Raw genomic sequence first — 25,913 nt, 5'->3', positions numbered from 1 at the left:
ATTTGTAAAGGAGGAATGATCGAATCATTGATCTTGTGTAGGAGCTTCTGGGAACCGACAATGATAGCTTGCGATTTTGATGGATTTATGAGAAGTCTGTTTGCGAGAGCATATTCACTGAGTTTTTTCATGTCATCATTTATGCATTTTACTGCGTTTGGTAATTCGCTTAAGCTGCAATTGTAGTAAATTTGGAGATCATCAGCATATAGGTGATAATTACACGTTTTTAGAGAAGATGAAATGTCATTGATATACAATGTAAAAAGCAACGGTCCTAAAATACTACCTTGTGGCGTGCCAACTTTCCTTGTACGCCATTCTGAATTTCTTTCGCGAGTTATCACCCGCTGCCTCCGATCTTTCAAATATGACGTAAAAAACTTCAGTACTAAAGGGTCAAACAAGTAAGATTCCATTTTCTTAATTAGTAGCTGTACGTCTATTGTATCAAATGCACCACTGAAATCCAGTAGCGTTAGCACTGTAAGTTGTCGTTGTTCCATAGCTAGTCTGATGTCTTCTGTCACTTTAAGGAGAGCCGTGGCAGTGCTGTACCCTTTCTTAAAGCCCGATTGTAATGGGTCAAGGAGAGAATAGTTATTTAAATATTTCAATTTCAATCACACGGAACTAAATTACTAAGGAAATGTGAAACAATTATGTAATTATCTGCATGTACATAGTTCTGTCATAAGGTATTCCAAATTTCGCGAAAATCGGGCTACTCTTATACTTGTAGTAACGCTTTAAGTGAATCGATGTATTGCAGTCGCGCGTAGTTGAAATCTCATCCGGCTGCGGGGTAGGAAGCTATTTAAATGGCTGCGACGCTGAGGGGTTAAACAACAAGCAGCATCATCATCAATTTTTCAGAGTGAAGAACATAGTTCATAGTTTACATGGATCATCTGCTGAAAGGCAGTAAGTGGCAGGGAAGGATTCAGTTAGGTGAAAATGTAGTAAGAAGTTTTGCCTACGTTGATGACTTCGTCTTAATGGCAGATTGTGCCAAAAGTCCACATTCTAATATCTTAGAACTTGAAAATAGGTGCAGTTTCCCTGTCTTTCTAAACTGTATCCGCACGTTATGGTCAGAACTAGCCGATACACCACACAACTCTGTGCTTCATTTCTCTGCCTCTTTTACTGTTAAACCTGGATTCTGTTCACGTAATTTATTGAACACAGTCCCAATGCACTGTATCATTTCTGAGCGCTTTTCTTCTTATGTGCTTCACAACACGTGATGGTCTTACCTCTTGCTTCATTTGACTCACTGACTGCCGATGCAGGATGCAACACCTTACCTTGATGCTGTACAGCTTGGGGTTCACCTGTGCTGCAAGAAAATTTCCCATATTACACCACACCTTGTGGCTTCATTTATCCTTATATAGGGTAATCAAATTTTTATAAACAAGTGCAAATGTACATATACGCATATGATAAACATATTTTTATGTGATGATATATTCTTCCCAAATTCTCTAAAAGTATCTAATAAAATAAAAATTAATGAAAGCATGCTTAGAGGTCTCATACAGTCAACTGAGTGTGATGGTTGCTCATCCAATGAATTTTGTCTATCTATGTACAAAGACAAGAGCTCTGCCTATTTGTTTATATCAGGATTAAACTCTCTTGAAAAAATTGAAATTGAAAAAAAGTGAAATTACGCTTGAGGAAGTGGAAGGATGGTAAATAAGCTTATTGTCATAAAGCAGCATGAATAGAGGAGTCCAGCTCCATGGCTGAATGGTTAGCATGTTGGCCTTTGGTCACAGGCGTCTCGGGTTCGATTGCTGGCAGGGTTGGGAATTTTAACCACAATTGGTTAATTTTTCTGGCATGGGGGCTGAGTGTATGTGTCGTCTTCATTATAATTTCATCCTCATCACGACGCGCAGGTTGCCTACGGGATTCAAATTAAAAAAGGACCTGCATCTGGTAAGCCGAACATGTCCTCGGACGCTCCCAGCACTAAAAACCATACGCCATTTCATTTCATGAATAGATGAAATTATACCTGAAATGGTGAAAAATACTGGGAAGTCGGTGATGAAATGGCTTCACAGAGTAATAAGATTAGAAAGGAATGCTAGTGAGGTACTGTATCTTCTGATTGGACGAAAGCATTAATTGCACCTATCTATAAGCAAGAAAATAGGAACGATTGCAACAGCTATCATGGAAATTTATTGAGCATTATACCAGGAAAGTTGTTCACTGGCAGTTTGGAAGGGAGGGTGCAATCAGTGGTTGAGAGTAAGGCCGATGAAAGCCAGTATTGTTTCAGATCACAGAGGGGCTGTCAGGATCAGATTTTCAGTATGCGCCGGGTAATTGAAAAAAGCTACGAGAGGAATAAACAGTCATGTTAATATAAAAAATAAGGTTCCTAGAAGAAAACCAGAATTTAATTTCATTGATTGCAAATGTTAAAAACATTTAAGCTCTTTATGCTTTTTCAATCATGAAATATTTGTAATTGATGAAATTAAATTATGGTTTCGTTCTAAAGGCCAAAGGCAGGCATTTGTACAAGTGGAGGCACATGCTTTCATCACTGCATTGTCCTACATAAGAGGCTTGCAGTGGTGTCTCAATGGCACACTAGCCGCAAGCGTCTTGGGAAGGTGTAGCAATCCAACTGATGAGCCCTCTGCTACAGTGGGGCGAAATGCTAGTAATTTCACAATTGAAAAAGCCTAAAGAGTTATGTTTATGTTTCATCGGTTTAGAGAAGGTATATGACAGAGTACTGAGGGAAAAGATGTTCACTATTCTGAGGGATTATGGATAGATTATTGAAAGCAATCAAAGGCATTCATGTTGAAAATTGGGCTACAGCAAGAATTGATGGCAGAATGAGTTCTTTCTTTAAGGTACTTACAGGGGTTAGTCAAAGCTGTAATCTTTTGCCTTTATTGTTCATAGTTTACATGGATCCTCTACTGAAAGGTAAAAAGTGGCAGGGAGGGATTCAGTTAAGTGGAAATGTAGTAAGCAATTACGTCCATGCCAACTACTTGGTCTTAATGGCAGACTGTTGAAAGCCTCCAATCTAGTATCTTGGAACTTGAAAATAGGTACAGTGAACATGATTTGAAATTATTTGTAAGACTAAGTGATGTCAGTAAGGGAAACAGCCTGAAGGAATTGAATATCAGGTTGTGAACACAAAATTGGAACACGTAGATCATTTCAAATATTGAGGATGTGTATTCTCACAGGATGGTAATATATGTAGTTATTGAGACTGGATCAAGGTACAGCAGAGGTAATGCAGTCTCTTGGACAAAACTATATGTACTTTGGTCTGTTTTCAGACCGACTTTGCTGTACAGGAGTGAAAGCTGGGGGAACTTGATATCTTGTCAGAAGTGACTGACCTAACAGTAACGAGAATGATTGAGATACAAACGGGTGGAAACAATGGCAGGAGGGCATTCAGAATGAAGACATTAAAGTTGTGTTAGGAATGAACTGTGTGGGTGAAGCCGCTTCAGTAGTGGGGTCATTTGAGGCGAAGAAGGAGTGGGAGACCAATACGATGATGATTAGACTCGGTTTCGAATGATTTGAAGAGAAGTAGTTGAACTAAACAAGGCCACTGAGCTAGTTACAAATAGAGGGTTGTGGAGGCATTCAGAAAATTCACAGAGGCTTGCAGGCTGATACTGAAAGGCATAACAGTCTATAATGAAATACGTATATCAGAAAATGTGACGGTTTTGTGTGTGTGTTTTTCATCCTTTTCTGATTTTTTTTTTTTTTTTTTTTTTTTTTTTTTCATGTTAACAGGATCTACAGACACACAGAATTCTTATGATTTCTCTTAAATTTTGCTGCAATATTTTGTTTTCTATATCATGCTTCATAGAGTTCTTTCTTATATTCTGACTCTGCTACAAGACAGATAGGCTACACACTGAGCGAGTTATCTGCATTGCACAGGTCTGGTAGCTGTAAGCTTACATTCAGAAAATGGTGGGTTTGAACCCCACCATCAACAGCTCTAGAGATAGTTGTGTCTATTGTTTCCCATTTTCTCACCAAGCGAATCCTGGGGCCACATCTTTTCACGTTCTAGCCCTTTCCTGTCCCATAGTTGCTGAAAATCTGTCTGAGTTAGTGGGATGTTAAACTGCTAGAAGAAAGAAAAGGGAAGGATTCGCTATTCAAGATTGTGTTCTTCTAGCTTCATTATTAGTTCTTGAGTTGGTTGATTATCATCATTTTAGTCTTCAGTTATGTTAAGTCTATTGTTTGTACAAATATCTTGGTCAGTCTTCATTAGAGCCTTATGTAATAAATGTACATGGTAGGTCTAACGGTAAAAGAAAATGCACCAACTGTGTTGTCACTCTTGTGCTACATTTATGCCTTTGTAGTACATGCTAAAATGTGAATCTAATTTAAAACAGGGTTTGGTAATGAGGAGATTGTGGTTTTCTGGTTAATCGAAAATTAGTTGACTGTCATATCGGTAGTTTTTCTTTCCGTATTCCACTCCTCTGTGGGCTGTGTGATCTCCACTCCTACATCAAATGTGTGTTTCGAAATCGGCAATGAGGTAGTTTTCTGAAGGAATCCTGAGCTGTTGCAGGTAGACCTTAATGCAGGGTGTAGCATGGAAAATGTGGATCTTTCTTTCACTTGGGACAGATATGTTCTCTTCATAGTTTAAGGAATGTGTCTATCATTTCTGTAAAAGTAAGGTCTATGAGATGCTTTTGTTTTGTTTTGAATATTCTACTCTTCACTATGGGATTTTCTTCATGTTAGTGATGTGGATATGACATATTATTAATGATTGTAATCAGTTGCTGTTTATGCATATTATTTTTCTTTTCAATACTTTGTTTCAGATCCCATGACTCCTGATCGTAGCATGACTCGTGCCTTAGGAGACACACCTACCAAGCAACTGAGGGGCTTTAAAGATCTGTCGCTCACTCTTAATGCTTCTGAATTTGAAGATACCACTGTGACCACAACAGGTGGGATGTTTCGTCATGATCCTTGGAAAGAAGGTATGGATTCTGGAGCGTAAATATTCATTAAACTCAATTTGAAATTCTTTCATTGCATAATTGAACAATATTTGAAATTATGTAGAGAGTAGTATGAGAAAAAGTATGTTAAGATGCAGTGAAAATATTTCTTTTTGTGAATGTCTCTAACAAAAATGTTCATTAATTTAGTTAATGTTTATAATTCATATTACCATTATATACTGTCTCGTTTCTGGTAGATATGTTCAAGTTTTCAGAGAAACTTTTCGATATTTGAGAGGTATTTTGAATTCAAGATTGTCATTTCTATCCTCATGCTTAGTAGGAGAAGTATCATAATTTGTGTCTTGGTTTTATATACAGCTAGTGACCGTCTTTTTATGGATTTCCTCGAATCGATGCAAAGTTATGGCTCTGAACAGCAAGTGTTTGAAACCATATCTGACTTCATTCAGAATTGTTCAAATGTTTTAGACATCTTGAAGAGTATGGATTACAAGTTATCTGGTACTTCTGCTGCAGAGAGTGTAAGTTGAATTTGTAATTAGAAAACTTGCATCCCTCTGCATGACTTTGTTTTGGTTATTAGTGAATTCAGTGACAATGTTCAAAATGTTCGTTTTCCTATTTTTGTTTTCCTATTGAAACTACTTTGTGCAATATTTCCTCTCATATTCATAGTGTTCCTACCTGCATTGGTGACTGCTTGCATTATGAAAATTACCTGTGGTTGTTTATTTGGTAATTCTCCTTGTTTATATCTTGTGAAACTTGGTGTGTATGTATACAAGTGCAACATTCGTGTCCACATGTTGTTTGTACTTGTTAAGTGTTTTATTATGATTTGTATAGGAACTAGTCTTTTATCTGAAAACACTTATTTGATGGTCTTTATGAAATTTTAAAAATCTTGAGGGTTTTCTCAGGCTATTATGATTGCCTTTCAATCTTTATTCCTGCATCCTGTGATTATGAATAATTTTGTCCGTTAATCCTGTTTTAATTATTTTCTTCTCTTGTTCAGCTACATGAGTGGCTAGTGAGAGAACATGCCTCGTGGTGCTTGGTGTATTGTCTCTACCAGAATAGATTAAGTTCCCGACGTGAAAGCACTGCAAAGCATCAAGAACGCAGTCACCTCTATCCAGAATCTTCAGCACCTCTAAGTGAAAAGGAGGTTGTTCTAGAACTCTACAGGAATGACACTGTTACTCGTGAGGTTTGTTGGTTGAAATGTTTTTCGTTCTGTAAAACAGTAGAATTCCATTATAGCAAGAATTCATAATGGCAAAAAATACTCCGTATAGTGGATTGTTGTTATAAATATGATTTTTCGTAAAAGTCAGGGTGGGGGGTGGAATGAAGAAGAAAACTACATTAAAAGTGATATGAAACGGCAATCATTTTGTTCAAAAACATTTTTCGGATGATTTCCATACTGCGGCTTAATCGTTAGTTATTTTTGTAATTCTGATACTATGTGAACGCGCATGTTCAAATTTATTCTTAGTAATCGTAAAACTGTAGCATACTCCAGAGGCTTCCGTGGCAAACGTTTCAGTTTTCTTACTCAAACAGCATCACCTAAACTTACTTAACCATTTATGTATCATGAAAACATATTTTAAGCCCCGGTAGAGTAATGATAACCTTCTAACTATAATTTACTTGCCAACAGCCTTTCTGGAATCTAACCAGACTTGAGAATATGTAAAGTAACCTATGAATTCAGTGATGCAGGCCGCCCTATCTTGAGAAGCATTAGCCTACATTCTTACTCAATTTCAGTACCTGTGGTATTTAAATTAAGTGATCGTACCCACGAACCGTGCCTTTGCTGGCAGGACCTAGTGTTTACAGTGTACTATGTCTTTTGGTATGGGCTAGAGCAATTTTGTTACTTTCATTGATCTGTCTCTGTCTTATCCTTGACTTTGACTATATGAAAGTGACTGAGGTATGAGCTTTGCTAGTAATGCCATTCCTTCTGTAGCCAGTCCCTGCTATGAATGGTGTGAAAATGTTGCTCATAGGGTCGGTTGGTGCATGCATTTTAGTGGGCTTGGCAGACTGATATGTAATAGCAACTTCTGGCTCAGTGAGGAAAGCAACGGGAAACTTCCTCACTCCTCATTTCCCTAGTATGCCTCTTCAGTGATGCGTAGGCCATCTATGACAGCTGATGGCAGAGCTGTTGAGGATCCAACCAGCCTTAGGGCTGAAGACTGAACATACAACATACCCACGAACCTACTATGCTGGCGTAGCAGGGGGAGAGGGGATACTCCCACGTGGCGCATCCCATGTCGCGGATAGAGGGGTCCTAACTGGCTTGTCGGCAAACTTGAGGGAAATAAAATACCTCTCGTGGACCAAACACACAACCCCCTGTGGGTGGGGGATGCAGACGAAGAATACACCCACGGTAGCCCCTACCTGTTGTAAGAGGCGACTAAAAGGGGCGGCCAAGGTATGATTGTATTAGAACCATGAAACTACTTGTGATTAGTACCACCACGTGAGGAACACAATGGGTCGCTTTTACTTGCGCGTAGTACCACTATGTTAGGAACCAAATAGATTTGTGATTAGTAGCACGCAGGAGAACCGTGCAGTCAGCCCCCCACTTAGAGTGCACTATTGGCTTTTACAGTACCTGTGATTAGTACCACTATATGAGCGACACCATGGTTCTGGCTTGCCTGTGATTAGTACCCACTATATGAGGAACACCGTGGGATAGTACGAGTCCCTGTGGTTAGTACACTTATGTGATGAACACCATACGTTTGCGTTGCCTGTAAATGGCGTTGCAATGTGTGAAAAATCATAGGTGTGTATTACATGTGCGAATTTCATTACCTGTGAGTGGTACCATAATGTGTGAAATGCCACGAGTCTATGCTACTTTTGATGAGGACCGCAACATAACAAATACCATGGTTCTACATTCTTAGCGATAAGTACCATTATGAGGGGCCGATGACTTGGATTTTGGGCCCCGTTTAGACTATACACATCATTGACTCAGTATTGTGCTATGGAAGCAGTCCCTTGGTCAGTAATACTATTGGGTTTTTTTCCATGTCATTTTCTTTGAATGTGAGGCATTACGGGTCGAATCCACTGATTGTTTTAAATTCATATCCATTCATTCTTCATCCTCACGTTTTGAATTCTGGTCAGTGGAGGATTTTGGACTTTTAATTTGTCATTACATTTCATCTCATTTCATACCATTAGGGGCCGATGACCTAGATGTTCGGACCCTTTAAACAACAAGCATCATCATCATCATCATCATCAAGTGGTCGTACAGCCTTTATTTCTCATGAGTTAACAGCTGCTTTCCTCCACGTCATTTATATATTTATTATGAAAACATGCTCTCCACTTTTGTTCCGAAATTGAATGTTTGTTTACACTAGTCGACGGGTATTAGTAATAGACATCAGCAGCATCTTTGATCGTAGCAAGTAATTGATACCAAAGATCGCATTCATTATAATTGCTGGAGTGCATAAATATCGAGAATGGAAAAGATTGTGCATGGTAAATCACTCGTGATACGGATGAATCGGTGAAAGGATTCTCGTAATAATGGGAGGATATTACACAGTTCGATATAGGAATTTTCAATGGACATAAAAAAACTGTCAATACAATGGAGTTTTCACTGTATGCCATACTCGCTTTAGCAGACTTTCACTGTCCATGTGTTTCTGGAAGCTTGATGAGGTAGTAGCGAACACTGGGGCTTGGATTTTAATGACATGTCATATTTTATTCTGGTTTCTTTTGTCAAACTCAAGTTTAATTTTAAATATTTCTAGCTTTTATGAACGTGATGACATTTTTATTATCCATATAAATGCCCATTTTAACATTATGTCCAATATTTCATCAAGAAATGGTATTAATGCATATTTTTGATCGTATTAAATTAGTTATAGCCATTCTCCAAGTGTTATTCACATGTTTTGTGTCGATAATCTCAAGAAATTTTGTTTGGTTGCCATATTAACTTACATATATCTTGCCATCGCATATATCACACACTCTAATTTTTTTATGAGTAATTGAGGTAGAAAAATAGTGACAAATCACTATCCAGGTTTCTTTAAGATGTATTTAATAGGACATGTACTGAGACTTTGGAATAATGGCATAATAACCATGGAAACATGCATAATCAGTTCCAACTGTATACGGTATGTGTGAGATGTGAGGTATAAGAATTGAGTCCAGTGTATTATGATAATGTACTTTGCTTTCCAGTGAGTCTTTCCTTAGAGGTGAGTTATGGAGAAGCATTCAATTTTCATGGTAAGTTAAAAAGCTTGATCGATTTGCAGAGAAACACGCACAGGCCGAGAATGTAATGTGATGGAGTTTAATATGTGCTACTCTTGAAAACATAAAGTTGCTTTTGAAACCACCAACAAATGAAGAAAATCATTCCAGGGATGTAAAAGTGGGAAGTTTTATGAGTTTAAAAATTAACTGCTTCAGTATATGAAATGTATACATGATGCTGGATATGATGTTAAAACAAAATGTTCTCATGTAAAATTGACAAACAGGGTTAGCTGTGCGAAATGAAGGTGAACCGCAGTTGGGATAGTGCAGTTCATGAAGTGGGTACGAATAGAATCCTACAAACTTCAGTACTTCAACACTACTAATAAAATGCAATCTGTTATGTGAAATTATAAGGCTATATTACTTTTAAAAACTATTTAAATTCTAATCAAATTTGATTTACTGACTTCCTGCACATACCTCGCACCCCGATTTTTAAGGTTGAATTTTCAGGGAAAAAAAATTGTGCGAGATGTACACGAATAAATACAGTATTTTGGGTTTTCTTTCCGTGGCAATACTTTCACAAGCAGTTATTTGCTGAAATAGAGAGGACAAAAAATATGACCATGGCCAGTTTGTTGCTGGTCTTCTGAGCAAATTTTGGATTGTTTAATTTTGTTTACTTAATATTTTAATATTTTGTAGGCCGTAAGTGCATACCTATTTTCAGAGTTTTTAGGTCCTAGCAATCCAAGCCCTAGTGATAAATTTTTTAGTATCTCAAAAACTTATGATTGTACAATAAAATATTTTAATTTTTTCTCATTAATTAAAGTTCAGTTCATAATGAGGCCGATCTACTGGGCATACATCAGGCCGTTCGAGGTTCCGAATTGGATTGAGAACTTTCTGGCCATATATCTACTTTCTCTTTACCTTCAACATGATCCACTTCTTTGAGTACTTCATAATTGACGGCTTCCTTTTATGAATTGATATTACAAGCCACCATCAAATTTACTTATGTTACATTATCATCAATACTCTGTGGAAGGACTGCACACTACGTTATTTTTTGGATGTCCATGTTTTATTTTTAACCAGTGTTTAGCAGTGCTACGCTTGAGACTTTTTAACCATGCCAAAGTGATAAAGTCTTTAAACATTTGTTAATATCTTCACTTTCATTTTATACTTTGACCAACAAGCACATAACTTGTTTATATTCTCTTTTAAGCATTGTATTTTTACTTCATTCTATTAATGTCACTTATTACTAAGTGTCTATTATATGTACTACATACTTGTATATCTTTGTTCATACGACCCGTTTCAGCTGATGATGGTGTCCATAGACATCAAAACCTGTACTGAATGAAAATGTAGTAGTCATATTACAAACATATTATGTATTGAAAAAAGGTGGATCAATAAAATTTCCCTCTATTGTATGTTATCTCCTTTCAATACGGACCAGATATGAAGTTTTTAATATTGAAAGAATAGTACATGGTTTAATATAGGAATTTTTACGGGACAGAAAAAACGAAATAAAAATAAGTAAGTTATTCCACCTTTTCAATACAAATCAAATTGTGTTTATTAAATAAACATATAATGGGACTAGTTTCGACCTATTTAAAGGTCATCTTCAGCCATATCCCATGTAGAACAAAAACTGTTGTTACAACGGCGTTCTCGCTATATGCCGTACCTGCTATAGCGGACTTCTACTGTTCTAGGTACTGAAATGAAGTAAGAATGTGATACTTCTTAAGATATGGCACCGTGCATTACTGATTTCAGAGGATAGGTTATACTCGAGTCTGTTTAAATTTCAGAAAGGCTGTTCCCACATAAATATTTATTGAAAAGCTGATCTACTGGGGCCTGAAGTATGTTTCCATGATAAATGCATGCTGATGTTAGGTTAAGTGATGCTGTTTGAGTAATAAAAATTTCTGCCACGAAAACCTCAGGAGTGGTACTATTTTAATTTTTAAGAATGAATTTGAGCATGTGCATTCATGTAGTATCAGAATTAGAAAATGACTTAACAAGTAAGCCGCAGCACAGAATTCATCTGCAGACGTTTTTGAGAAGTTCAAACTAACTGATTATTGTTTCATACTGTTTGCCTTTTTTTTAAAACATTTTCAGACTTTTTTGTACACTTGCATATAACGATAATTTGCTATTGCAAATAAAGTATTTGCTGCTATGAATTATTTCTATAACTGATTTTTACCGTATTAATATTTAATGAAGCTATATGTACAGTAATTAGAAAAAAAATTGTTCTAAATCTCTCTTCATAACATTAGGGTGCAGAGATTATTCGCATATATACAGTATATGTTGTACTTTTGCCCATGCTTTCTATTTTTCGATCAGCTGCAATGGTTATTCCTTCTGTCTTACACCACTCCCTGTTTAATGTTGTTTATTTTTCACTTGCCCGTACCAGTTTCCATGCAATTATCTTTGGAAATGTTTTCCGTAATATTGATTAGGGATGTCATTTGCTATATATTTGCTGCATTTGATGTTATCCATATAGAAGAGGTGTTTTAATTTACGAAGGTTACGTCTATTCTTTTTTCGTTGATATCCATAGTTGATCATCTTCAGGGCCTTAGAGATTGGATTGAGACATAAACAGAACCATAGTGCACTCAAAGCATCGCCTTGAAGGATACGTTTGATTGGGATGACCTCTGTTTCGCTGGTGGTGGTGGGCATCTTCAAGATAATATTGGCATCCCAATGTTACATTGTTGTAGTAACAAAATTGACAAGGGTTTTATTTATCCTGTATAGTTTGAGGGTGTGGATTAGCCGACTATGTGGCACCATATCAAATGCCTTTCTGTAGTCGATATGTCATCAAGAGATTCTGTTGCGACTTCATGTCTGCTGTAGGATTACATGATTGATTGTGAGCTGTTCCTTGCAGCCTTGGCCACCTCTCTTACAGCCTTTTTGTTGTTCTGTCAACATTTTATCCTGGAGTGGATCCCAATAGATGGAATCCAAGCAGCTTTTTGTGTATACTGGTGAATATTTTATACCAATAGTTTTGGATTTTGTTTGGTCCTGGAGTTTTCCAGCTATGTGGCTTGTTAATAACCATGTATAAGTCCTGTTCATCTTATGCTGGATCAGTGTTGGAACATTATTCATGTATTTTATGGATCCATTTTGCTTCTTCTCTGTGCTTGACAGATATGGACCACATATGACTCCAAAAGTTGGTTATTTCTTATTCATTTGGTATTCAGGAAGTTGTTAATTCAACCTTGATATCAAAACTTCTGTAGAATGCCTTTTCATTAGCCGTGAAAAGAGAGTTCTGTGTTTGTTGAGCTTTCTTTATATCCTCTCAATTTCACTGTTCATGCAGCCAGTTTTTGCTTGTAGTCTTCTATGGTTATCTGGATTTCTTGGTCTCCTTTATTGTTGTTGTTGTTGTTATTATTATTATTATTATTATTATTATTATTATTATTATTATTATTATTATTATTATTATTATTATTATTATTATTATTATTATTATTATTCATGCTCTAAATGTTGATACAACCATTCCTGTCTATCATCAGCTGTCCTCTTTAATGTGGTTTAGTTCTTACATCCCATTCTTCTTCATTTATCAGTCTCATAGGATTTCTGAGATCCCTTTCCTTTTTTCCTGGTACCTTGCCCTGTATGATATTCTTACTCATGTTGTTGTCGTCGTTCACTACTTTTAAACAAGGTATCACTTTTCTCTTTCTCACCAACCTCAGTAGCTGCAGTTGCTTAAGTGCGTCCATTACCCAGTGTTCAGGAGATTGCGAGTTCGAACCCCACTGTCGGCAGCTCTGAAAATGGTTTTCCGTGGTTTCCCATTTACACACCAGGCAAATGCTTGGGGTGTACCTTAATCAAGGCCACAGCCGCTTCCTTCCGACTCCTAGCCCTTTCCTGTCTCATTGTTGCCGTAATACCTGTGTCGGTGTGACGTGAAGTAAGTTGTAAAAATGTTATCTTTCTGCGAATGTGTAATAGAGCATAAAAGTGTGAGAATATTTGTATATTGATCCACTTTTTATTAAAACCTCCCCTTTAAGAAGCAAATGGTCTGTTCTTGGTGAACACCAAACATCTTGTCATACATAATCTGTTTTTGAATTAAAGAGTTAAGGTGTTAATGTAATGAGTTATTATTTTCTCTAATTTTAACAGTGTCAGCTTGTGGTAGACTGGTTGGAACAACAAGCATCGAAACAATTAGAGGGCCAACCATTGGTGCAACATTATACTGATAAGACTGTTGCATGGGAAAATACATTACACCAGCTACAGGTATGTGCTTCATTCATGATATAATATGCATTCAATTGTGATCTCTTAGTTACATCCTTGTTTCTTAACTTATGGACATCAAGAAGTTTAGGTGATATTTTAAAATTCACCCTTGAGTGATCCACACGTGGAAACAGATAAGCGGCGACTTACCATGTAAGTGCGCATAGATAGATTACACTTGAAAGAAACATACAGGTTGCTACAGCATACATAATAATGTATCAGTGTTGGGTCTACTCAGTTCCATGGACGCTGGTGGGGCACCATTTGAAAACAAATGGGTGGAGAAGCCAACACTAGAAATCAAACAAGTCACAGAAAAATCACATGCCATATCACCAAACAAAACAGAAAACACCTTAATTACCACTTCTCCAAAATGCCTGCAGAAGAATGCAAAGGCAAATAACCACAAAGAAAGAGGGGAGGACAAGGGACACATTTCCATGAGAATAATAGGACTATCAATCTACATTAATAAATTTGAAAATTAACTTGAAAAAATAAAATTTAATGAAAAAATTTGCAGGGGCAAAATATATAAAAATGTGATCTACATAAAATATTAAGCTGTCAAACTAGACCAACCAGCAAGGGAAATTTACAATTTAAATTAGAAAGCATTTGCGATTTAATAATACAATTTTGAAACAAAGTTCATGTAATTTTTAAATCTTGAATTACAGTTCATTACATTGGGTCCCTCAATATCTAATTAAGTCTAATTTCTTACCACAAACATTTATTTAAAAAAAAAATTAGAATAGAGCAACATTTATATAGTCTTATCCAAATCGTCATGAAGCTAAATTGTGCAAAATTCCTACAGATACATCACCCAAAAATAACGCCAAACCATCATAAAAGAATTAAAAATTCATAGGAGGTAAAATCACATATTTCCCACATGAAATGTAAATCACAACAGACTTAGAGGCAGATCATACGAAGGTCAATTGAATATAAACAGGATTTTTTTAACATCTAAACAACAGTTGGTAGGGCTGGCCCTGCGCTTGTTCTATGCTTAGATGGGACCGTTAGGTGTGGGGAGAGCGTGCTGTTAGATATTTCCCGGCGTTTCTTCAGTAATGCTCACGATATCGGAGCAACTGGTGCACCCCTCCATTGCGCAACGTGTAATAATAAAATTTCTTGCTCTTGAAGGAGTTACAGCAGCAGAAATTTGCCAGAGATTGACTGCACAGTTCGGTGATCAAACATTGTCAAGGACATGTGTGTGTGCCTGGCATAAAAAGTTCAAGGAAGGATTAAAACGTGCGGAAAACCAGCAACGTGATCGCCATCCTCGGACCAGCATTACAGACGAAAACATTTGTGTAGTTAAAGACATTATTGGCGACGATTGACAGGCATGAGCGACGCACAATCAGTATTGCTTACTACTGTGAGCTGTTGAACAAGGCAAGGGTTGCATTTCGCTGCAAAAGACGAGACCAACCGATTCGACACGTCATCCTCCTCCATGACAATGCGCAGCCCCATACTGCAGCTCTGTCTCCAAGATACAGGAAATGTACTGGACTATACTTGATCATCCTCCTTACAGCCCGGACTTATTGCCCTGTGATTTCCATATGTTTGGATCACTTAAAGAAGCTCAATGTCATAATCTATAAGTTTCATGTCCGTATTGATTTTTGATATTCACAGATATGAAGTTTTGAGGCTTCCACGTAATCAGTACCTTATTTATGTATTGTTATTTTACAGTACTGGTTTCGACCTTGTGAAGGTCGTTTACAGCTGACTAACATAACATGGATACACATTTATGCCTCAAAATGTTTTATTCAATCTAGCTATAAGTTTCAATGTGGAACAGTGAACGTTTATAATTTAGAACATTGTATTTTAAACATATACAGTAGAACCTCGATAATTCGAAATCGGTTAATTCAAAATCCCGTCTAATTCGAAGAAGCTCTCGTGCCCGGAAACATGAGATACAGTTTTGCATGTTATTTAGATTGTTTAATTCGAAATACGGATAATTCGTAATTCGAAGTACAATGTCGGCCCCATTACCGAAATTCAGACTTTTAATTCGAAACAATAGTATGTTACGGAGTAATTTCAACTCGAAATTTATCCGCGTCATAATAGAACGCGTGTTCCGGAACGTGGAGGGGTAGTTTTACGCACTTACACTCACTTCGGTGCGTCTGCATTGCGCTTCATGATTGCTAAGTTGAATGAAATCGGAATTATTTTGTATTCAACCTTTTAAGGAATTAAGGTTAAGTTATGAGTAGGTTCCCACCTTCCAATACTTATCAATTTCTATATAATAGGCTTATTAATTACATAATATAAACCATATAATCTCTAGTACATGTTTCGTTCCGATTATGGAACATCTTCAGCTAAAATTTGATAAAATGGCAAGACAATTAAAATACATTGATGTTGTGATGATACAAAAGCTAAAAGATATGATAAAATGGCTCGAAGATTAAAAACATATGATAATGATGATGAGATAAAGTTCATTCATGTTGGTTAAAAATTTTTAACCAACATGAATGATAAAATGGCTCGAAGATTAAAAACATATGATAATGATGATGAGATAAAGTTCATTCATGTTGGTTAAAAATAAAACCAACATGAATGAACTTTATCTCATCATCATTATCATATGTTTTTAATCTTCGAGCCATTTTATCATATCTTTTAGCTTTTGTATCATCACAACATCAATGTATTTTAATTGTCTTGCCATTTTATCAAATTTTAGCTGAAGATGTTCCATAATCGGAACGAAACATGTACTAGAGATTATATGGTTTATATTATGTAATTAAGGTATGTGTACACCCAGAATTTTATTTTTTTTAATTACAAGGTTTCCTGTTTGGAATTTAGGTTACTGGAATGATCAAGAAAAAGTAGAAAGATCAGTATGTATATAAACTAAAAATATTGCATTATTTGTTAATAACAAATTATTTTGTTTAAAAATGTACTATATTGTTTTAAACATCATAGCTCCCAAACTAATTGACATTCCTCAAATCTGTTTTTTGCATTTTCTTCACAACACTTATAGGTAGAGCATAAACCTAAAATACATGATCCTAGAATGAAATTGTGCCTGTTGATGTCCTATTACTTTAGCGGATACAAATGTTTTGGTGAGTGTTTATAAACAAATCACATTATCAATTAAACTTTACAACAATAGTTACATATCTGAGGTTTGTGCCCTGGAGTAGGCTTTTGTCTTTAATTTAAAAGAATATTCAGTGAAATCGGATAATTAGGTCTAATGTTATGATTTTTTTTAATACGGAGAGCATTAAAAATTATTTTCCAGAGAAATCCATCTCAAAGTTTTAACACAGTTTTAGAAACCTCCTGCATCATATGATGTCCCTTCTAATGCTGTATTCTGCTCTTCCTTCATCTTTCTTCTTCCTCTCAGGTACCTCCTCCTGGTTTTCTGCTCTAGGGGGTTTTGTAGGTGATACTTTTTCTGTTTTAGAGCTTTAGCCAACTCCACACTGGCTCGAGTATGTTTACCAATAGTAACACCCACTCGCTTTAGAATTTCCAATTCTACATCTGGGCCAAAATTATAATGGCAAATAGCATCCATAACACAAAAATTCAATGTTTTTAGTCCTTCATAACCATCTTTTGGCCATCTTCTCCATGTCATGACATTAAAACTTTCATTTTGATTTTGCGTTTGCCATGGAGACAACACCTCAGCATGGCAGAATCAGTCAGCTTGGAGTACACTGGCTTGACAGCTTCAAGTACATTGTCAGGTAGTCCATTTTTAGGCTTATATTTATCTATTGTGCCAGGTGCCACTGCTGTTTGGAAGGAACACCAACTGCCTTCACCTTTGGGTATCCAAGTCTATTGTCCTGCTCTAACCTATCAACTTTCTCCATGTTTGTAAACTGGTTTCCATGGATCTTCCTTACAGGCCTCCTTTTACTTTTTCTGTTACCCATGGTTATAACAACAATGTACAACAATATTCAAAATGAACAAATTAGAATTGCTGGAAAACTTTCTAAAAGTACAGTGTATCAATATAAATAGTAGGCCTACAAAATGCAAGGGTGCTCAAAACATTCACAGTTACAGCTGCTTATTCAAATAATTAACAATTATGCTCATAGATAGCAGCACAGGGTTAGTCTGGAGTGAAATCTATATTGTACGTAAGTAATTAGAAAGAAAACGAAAGTCACAGATGATCAGCATGAGCAGAAGGCAAATAATAAACACTTGTGTCCATAAAAAGTGGGCGTGGCTCAGTGTGCTGCATTTTACATAAATGTCAATATCTCAAAAAGTAGTGGAGATAGGGTTATGTAATTTACACCAAATTGAAGCTAATGAAATAACGAATCCAGATAATGTGAAATTCAAAATTGAAAAAAATGAGACTTTTCGGCAATTTCTGGGTGTACACATACCTTAATAAGCCTATTATATAGAAATTGATAAGTATTGGAAGGTGGGAACCTACTCATAACTTAACCTTAGTTGTGCTGAGCCAATACGGAATAAATATGAGATTTATAAGCTTTTAAGGAATGCCGTAATATCACGCAACAGGCAGTGTGCGGAAAAACAGAATCTGCGAACACTGGCGATGCGGACATTTGACGAGAAAGCATGGCTCATATAATAAATTCGTAGGCACCGAACAACATTGTCATTGCCGATGAAACTGCATTGCTTTCTTTTAATGCGAGCCCAAGCGGTCTTATGGTATTAAAGCATCTAAAAGTGCAAACAGTACAGAAATCCAAAAATAATGCATTTGCACAGGGGAACCAACATCATTTATCCTCGTCTTTGAATTGTGTGATTTTTTTCTTTCGTTGCGCGAGGTTATGTTTTCAGTGATTTATCCAAGTACATTATTTGAACATTGTAAATACACCTTGTTGGACACATTTCGGAAATACCGTAGTTTTTTCTATGGCATTTGTTTAAATTGTGAATCGAGGTGATTGCATGTATTAACGGGTCTTAGAATACTTAGTGACGCGGCAAGTGAAGAACGAGAGAAGTGCCATGGTGGGAAATCGTACAAGGATAGAGTCATAAGAAAGTTTGATTTTAAGGGCATTGGGTACTTCCTGTGTAAATACAAGGCATCTAAAATACATACAGTATAGTAATCCAATAAATAGAGCACTTGCACATGGGAGCCAGCATAGATTTATGCTCGTCTTTGAATCGTGCTAATTCTTTCTTTCGTTGCGTGAGGTTATGTTTGCCAGTGAGATATCCAAGTGCATAATTTGAATACTGTAAATGCACCTTTTTGGATACATTTTGGAAACAGTTCTTTTTTCGTAGCATTGGAAAGGTATAAACTGTGAATCAAGGTTAACTGCATGCAGTAACGGGCCTTAGAATATTTTGTAACGCGGCAAGGGTTGGTAACTTGGTACTTCTGAATTGCGAATTGGCGGTTAATTCGAAATCACGTAATTCGAAGTCCGATTTTTGAGTCCCAACGACTTCGAATTAACGAGGTTTTACTGTATTATTCATGTACATAGTAGTAATGTTAAGTTTTAATTCTGTTATCATTTAATGTAGGTGATTGCTTAATCTAGGATGAAGAATATTTGCAAATTGACAATGTTTTACCTATACTTTGTGACATTCTTATTGTTTTTATAGACATTACGGCTTCTAAGTCGGGTCATAATGGCTCTTCCACCTGAAAACTCAGCAAGGGCCATAGCATTAGTGGAGGATTTTCAACAGTTTTTCCCGCCTCCTGATTATTTTATTATTTCTCCTGATTTTAGCTTATTTTTTGGTGAACTTCGAACAATTATTTTCAAATCCCGCCATTTCAGCCTTTTTTACGCCTGTGGCCGGAAGTCCTTCGCTCATTAGCTGCCTTCAAACAAAATATAGACGTGTATTAATCCGAGAAATGTGCGTGAATGTGCGATGTTTATTGAAATTGATTGATAACAAGACCATATACAATAGTATATATGGTATTGTAGTTGGTCTTGATTGAAACCTGTATATCGATTGTCAATATCTCATTCTTGCGTGCTATGTTAGTGTTCGTTCACATTAGTCTAGTCGATGCTAGAGATTTAAAAAAAATTAATTTTGCTTTACGTTGCACTGACACAAATAGGTCTTAACCGCGAGGATGGGATAGGAAAGGCATAGGAGTGGAAAGGAAGCGGCCGTGGCCTTAATTAAGGTACAGTCCCAGCATTTGCCCAGTGTGAAAATGGGAAACCTTGGAAAACCATCTTCACGGCTGCCGACTATCTCCCGGATGCAAGCTCACAGCTGCGCGCCCCTAACTGCACGGCCAACTCGCCCGGTGCTTCTAGAGACTAGTCGCTAGATACGGAGTCTTTTTTAGTAATTTGACGACAGAATTTCAATGATAACGACTAGTGACCACAGTAACGAGGGGAAATGCACGTTTTAATTTTCCGTAATTTCTGTCTGTCTGTCTGTCTGTCTGTCTGTCTGTCTGTCTGTCTGTCTGTCTGTATGTATGTATGTATGTATGTATGTATCTATCTACGAGCATTGCGAGAAAAAGGCTGAAGAGAATTGAATAAAAATCGGTATATAAAGTCGGGAAATAAGTCTACAATCTAGGCTATAAATAATTATATTCACATTGAATGAAAGGGTAGTTTAGGGGAAGGCCTAAAATTTTATTCTCAAAAATTTGTTATTATTGGCCCTATCGATAAATACTACATACCGAAAGTTATATATTATTATATTTCCTATCGTCTTTTTTACCGTACCGGCTATGATAATAAATATTCATGAATTTGGATTTTGGTTGCTAAGTCCACATCAACGCTGAGGTACGAGAAAATGGGTAAACAAGATTTAATGAAAATCGGTGTATAAAGTCGGGGAATAAGGGACTATAGTCTACTCTACAAATAGTTTTATTCATCCTATTCAAAATGGTAGTTTAGGGGAAGGTGCCAAAAATTTAAGTTTTAATCACCTATCTTGTTGGTCATATCGAAAAGTACTACATAACAAAAGTTATAGACAATACAATTTCCGATTATTTATGTCTTATTCAGTTTTACTGTACCGACTATAATAATATTGGTGATAATGATTAAATTGTGGAAAAAGTCATGAAGGAACGATCGCTTGAATAATAGCACAAGAGGAAATCATGAAAGAAAGGAGGATTCACTTTACATTAGATGCTCTAATATCACAGAGTTGGAAGAAAACTAAACGTGAAGACCTGCAGTATAGAAAGCTCATAAAATAGATCAACAATAACATTTTTTTAAATAATGCTATTTATTTGGGGTGTCGACCTAAGAAGATCTTTTACCCGTACTTTACACCGTATGTTGTGAACCTGCGTGTTTGGAAATGGTGTAAGTGTAAAGTGTTGAATGTGAGGAAAGGAACATTAAGGATGACACAAACACCCAGTCTCCAGGCCAGGGATATTAATCAAAAACCCCTGACTCGGCCGGGAATCGAACCCGGGGCCGCCGGGTGATAGGCGGACGCGTTGCTCCCTACACCGCGGGGCCGGACAACAATATCATTACATTGACCATTGTTTGTTGTGGTGTGCTTCGTGTATTCTGCTGCCATTTATCTCCGATAGATGGGATTACTGCAGTGTACCAAGTATAGCGGCCTGCCTGAATATTGGCGGGAAGTAGCTGGGGAGTTAGATCTCTCTCTTCTTTAGCATGCCATTTTTCTGGTTCATAAATTTTCTGATACTACTGGTACGTAACACCAGTGGCATGCAGTGAACACATTCATTACCCCAGCTGCAAAAATGGTAAATTTAAGCAATCATAGCCCCACTACACTCTCTAAAGTCAACATTACCATTTTATAAGGCTGCATTTTTCTTGGAAATGTCTACCTGAGAAAGATCTTTCAAGAATATTTTCCGCCACACTCTCGCACATACTTCCAAATTGATATTCATGGCAGTAACGACACCATCATAACTTAATTTATAGCAGATTTTAAACAATATACTTTCAGTTTCATCCGGTGACATTTCGTGGTAGTACAGTGATGGTTTTCACAAAAATACACTGGGACTAACAATTTGTTTTTAACTTAAAAAGCTTAATCTAAACTGAATCAGCAAAATTTAACTGGTATTTTACCATTGCCAAAGTAGAAGCTGTTTGGGTAGGTTTTCTGAAAAATATTGTATTTTAAGGAGTTTGGTTGTCTAATGATGGTCAAGTTTAAAAAATGTATTTTTAATTCATTTTCAGATTTGAGTGTAAATTTTATGTGTGGGTCAATATTGTTGAGGTTAAAAAGAGTGATAGCAGTGTCTGTTGTGCTCTCATCTAAGATTACTTAAGTATCATCCACATATCTAGCCCAAAAAGAATATTGTTGAAGTTATTATTGTTATCAACCTTAGTATGTTCCAAAAAATGTAGATAAATTTCGGCTAAGATACCTGAGGCCAGCGATCCCACGGCCAAACCTTCTTGCTGATTAGATAATACCGTCAAAAGTGAAATATTATTTAAAACTAATTTCAGGATAGACATAAAATCTTGTATTTCTAAAGCACTTGGCTGGCTGTATTTACTTAAATTGCTTCCTATGATAGGGTATAATTTAGAGGTTTGAATACTAGGATACATATTTGCAATGTCAAACAAGTGAAGGGAATGATTACGTTGATATTAAACTTATTTAGATTCTCAATCAGTTCTGTAGTATTTTTAACAGATTTTTTGGATAAAAAATGATAATATTTTCTTAGAAACGTTTGAATGAATTGAGTCTTCTTATATAGAGGGCTTGGTCTATAATTGATGATCGGGCAAATGGGGACGCCGGGCTTGTGCATCTTAGGAAGGGCTTTAGCAGTGGGACGGCTTGGATTCATACTAGTTAATTTTGATTTTTCTTGATCGGTTAAAAGGAACGAAGTATTCGTCAAGATTCTTCACATCCCCAAATTCATAAAGTAGCGGCATATAATAGTATGGTTCATCGAGCCTTTACTGTACCAATGCCCGAGAGTGATCTTAAAAAAGAATTGAACAATATTCCTATGATTGCTAAACTTAATGGATAGAACAGTTATTTCATTGAAAGTGTTATCAATAAATACAAACATCGCCCTTTAACCACGCTGAAAGAAGAAAAACCTCAAGTTACTTTATTTTCTTTCACGTTCAATGAAGATATTTATAGTCACTAACGTTTTTAAAAAACATGATTTTAAAATAGCTTTTAAAACCATCAATAATAACGCAACCATCTTACACAGCTCAACTTCTATTAATAAGACTGATTGCTTTTCAAAATCAGGAGTATGTAGGATAAAATGCAACAGCTGTAATTTTACTTATGTTGGACAGACAGGAACGAGCTTCAACATAAGATACTTGGAACATGTCAACGCCCTGAAGTACAATAAATTTTCTGCAGTAGGGCAACACATGAACGATTACAATCATAAGTTTACTGACATTAAGCATGATATGGATATCCTCAAAATTATGAATAAAGGACCCCTCCTTAACATAGCAGAGAACTGCTTTATACATTTGGACCCATATTTTAATCCAAATTACAATCTTAATGACATTTCCAAAAAAACCCATCTTCTATTTGACCTGCTAATTCACATTTTCAGAAACACAAAATAAAATAGTCAAGGTCCGATTTTTCGTTCTATTTACAGTACCACTCCCTCTTCTCTTTCTGCTTACCTTCCTTCCTCTCTTACTACCCGCACCTCCTTCACAATACTTCGTTTCAACCTCACCCACTCCACTCCTCATTCACACTTCATTTCCAGCTCTGCTCAGCTTGTTACAACGTGAAGTAATTCCCATATGGCATATTTCATTTATGTGTAATTTCCCCCTAACTTAACTCTTTCCATCTTAGCTGTTATTTGATCAATGTCAACTGTACGGTCCGCATTGAACTGCGAAATCCAACCACCTGTATTTACTATTATGTATTAAGCCTCCACGCACAAGTCATCATCCTTCAAGATTCTAAAAACAGAAGAGACTTTCTAACATCATGCTTCGCATCTATGTGTACTGAATTTATGAACATCTTGAGAAGACAGTGTGACTTCGGCTCAGTTGATCTTTGAATGGAAAGCAGCATCTTTAAAGAGCCAGCCTGTATTGATATCCTTGACCAGCAATTTAAGGATCTCTTTTCTTAAACAACTTTTTAATGTTGTACGGTGCACTGGATTTTTTATTAATCTTTATCATAGAGCTATTTTTTAATGTAGTGCAGCGCATCTCTCGAATTCTTAAGACCTTTGTGCCTAATTTCTTTGATACATTTGTGTTTGATTTGCTTTAGGCTGATGATGACCTATTGTTAGGTCGAAACTAGTCCCTGAACGTATATGTAATTTAAAACATTGTACAATTTGTACTGAAAAGGTGGACCTGAATAATATATTATTTAAATACTATTGTACTGGATACTGGCCGCACTTAAGCGACTGCAGCTATCGAGCTCAGTTCATTGTAATGACCTATGTTTACTTCAGTTGGGAAAACTATAAGGACAGTCTTTCTGAGAATTCCATAGCAAAGCACGGGTACGTCAGCTAGTTATTTGATGCAAATAGCATTGCACTTCGCATAATCGTGCAGGTGGTTGATGCGATATAATCTATAGATTTGCTAAGTAATGGCATCTAAGTGTATGACTGATTCACATGTGTGGAGCATGAGTTCATACTATTTTTGGAAGGCTTATCAGAGACTGATCATCTCACATACTTCCTGTGAGGGAATAGAGGTGTGGCATTTTTAGTCTTGTAGCCTTATATAGCAACTGTCGGGCTTTGTGACAATAAGTGTTATAAATATATCGTAGTACTGTATTGCGCAAGACATGTAGAATAGGCAGTTTTGACCAATTGTATCTCCTGATATTTCCTGATTTTCATGTCAAAATCTCCTAATTTTTGGTTTTGTAAAGTTGGTAGGTATGTGTACATAAAACACCGTCAATATATAACCTTATTTTTAAAACACACACACACAATAAACATTTATTGATAGTGTTTGTTGTGTAATAGAACACTTTAGAACACTTATAAAAAGTTCAGCTAGTTATTCTTATACTAGCAAATGTACCCATGCTTTGCTACGGTATTCTACATTGTATACGAATATTGAAGTAAATCACTGTACATGCAATGAATAAGATTTTTTTGATTGCATGCTCTTAACGTTAGTCGAGAAACAGCATGGGTAGGTCCCCATACGTTGTGCCCAATGTAAGGTGTGAGTTGCGAAGTTGTGATGATAACAGCAGGCTCACTTGCCTACTGGCATTCACAATCGAATTGGGAAGTTTACATTATAATGCATGCCCTATTGCCTACTGCGCAGTTACACTAGATTTGGGGAGTTTTCATTACAATTGCAGGATGGCAGGCCCCCTTTCCTACTTCCAGACAGATTATAGTTGAGGAGCTTTTCTTCTTCTTCTTCTTTTATGACCACATAGGATCACTTTAGTCAGTCCGTCGTTCAGGTCTCTTTGAAGGGATTGTTCGGGCTTTGCGGTCCTCCCAGTACTTCTTCAGACGCTCCGATCTTCGTGCCCTTTCCTCAGTTGAAAATGTGCACGTTGTTGGTTTGTTTTGTGTAAGGGTAAAGCGGAGGTTTGTATTCTTGAGTTTTGTATTCACTTTTATCTTATTTTTGGTGTCTTCTGTTGTAAGGCCTATTTCCTTCAGATCCTCTCTTACTTTATTATAATGGCAGGAAACTTTCGTACTGCCAGTCAAAATTGTGTTGTGCTATTATCATAATGACAGGCCCCTTTGCTTACTGCCAATCACATCGAGTTGGTGAATTTCCATGACAATAGTAGGCCACTATGCCTAATGCCAGTCACATTTTAGATGGGTACATTTGTATATAATGGCGGGCACTCTTGCCTACAGCCAAACACAATCGGATAGGGGAGTTTTGAACAAAATTGCATGCTCCCTTGCCTTCTGCAAGTCAAATCGAGAAGGGAATTATTCGTGACAATGGTAGGCCCTCCTTACTAATGCCAATTACACAGGAGTTGGAGAAGGACCCCATTCCTACTCCCATTCAAAGTCGATGTGGGGTGTATTGATTACAGTACCAGACACACCCATTCTCGACCACTACAATTCGACATCAATGAATATATATGTAGATCGACATACGAAAGTAT

The 25,913-nt window shown here is 36.6% G+C and overlaps 1 protein-coding gene across 2 annotated transcripts in view; it reads left to right on the top strand.

Annotated features, from left to right (window-relative positions):
- The window catches only part of Nup107 (nuclear pore complex protein Nup107), a 262,527-nt gene that overhangs the window by 33,948 nt on the left and 202,666 nt on the right, over positions 1-25,913 (top strand). For both annotated transcript variants that reach the window (XM_067151227.2, XM_067151228.2), the window contains exons 3-6: positions 4,875-5,039; positions 5,385-5,548; positions 6,046-6,240; positions 13,557-13,676. In XM_067151227.2, the coding sequence (XP_067007328.1) occupies positions 4,875-5,039; positions 5,385-5,548; positions 6,046-6,240; positions 13,557-13,676 (644 nt within the window). The remainder of the gene's footprint in view (positions 1-4,874; positions 5,040-5,384; positions 5,549-6,045; positions 6,241-13,556; positions 13,677-25,913) is intronic.

This window comes from Anabrus simplex, chromosome 7 (genome assembly GCF_040414725.1).
Source record: "Anabrus simplex isolate iqAnaSimp1 chromosome 7, ASM4041472v1, whole genome shotgun sequence".
Taxonomy (NCBI): domain Eukaryota; kingdom Metazoa; phylum Arthropoda; class Insecta; order Orthoptera; family Tettigoniidae; genus Anabrus; species Anabrus simplex.
This window is presented reverse-complemented; position numbering and strand designations above follow the sequence as displayed.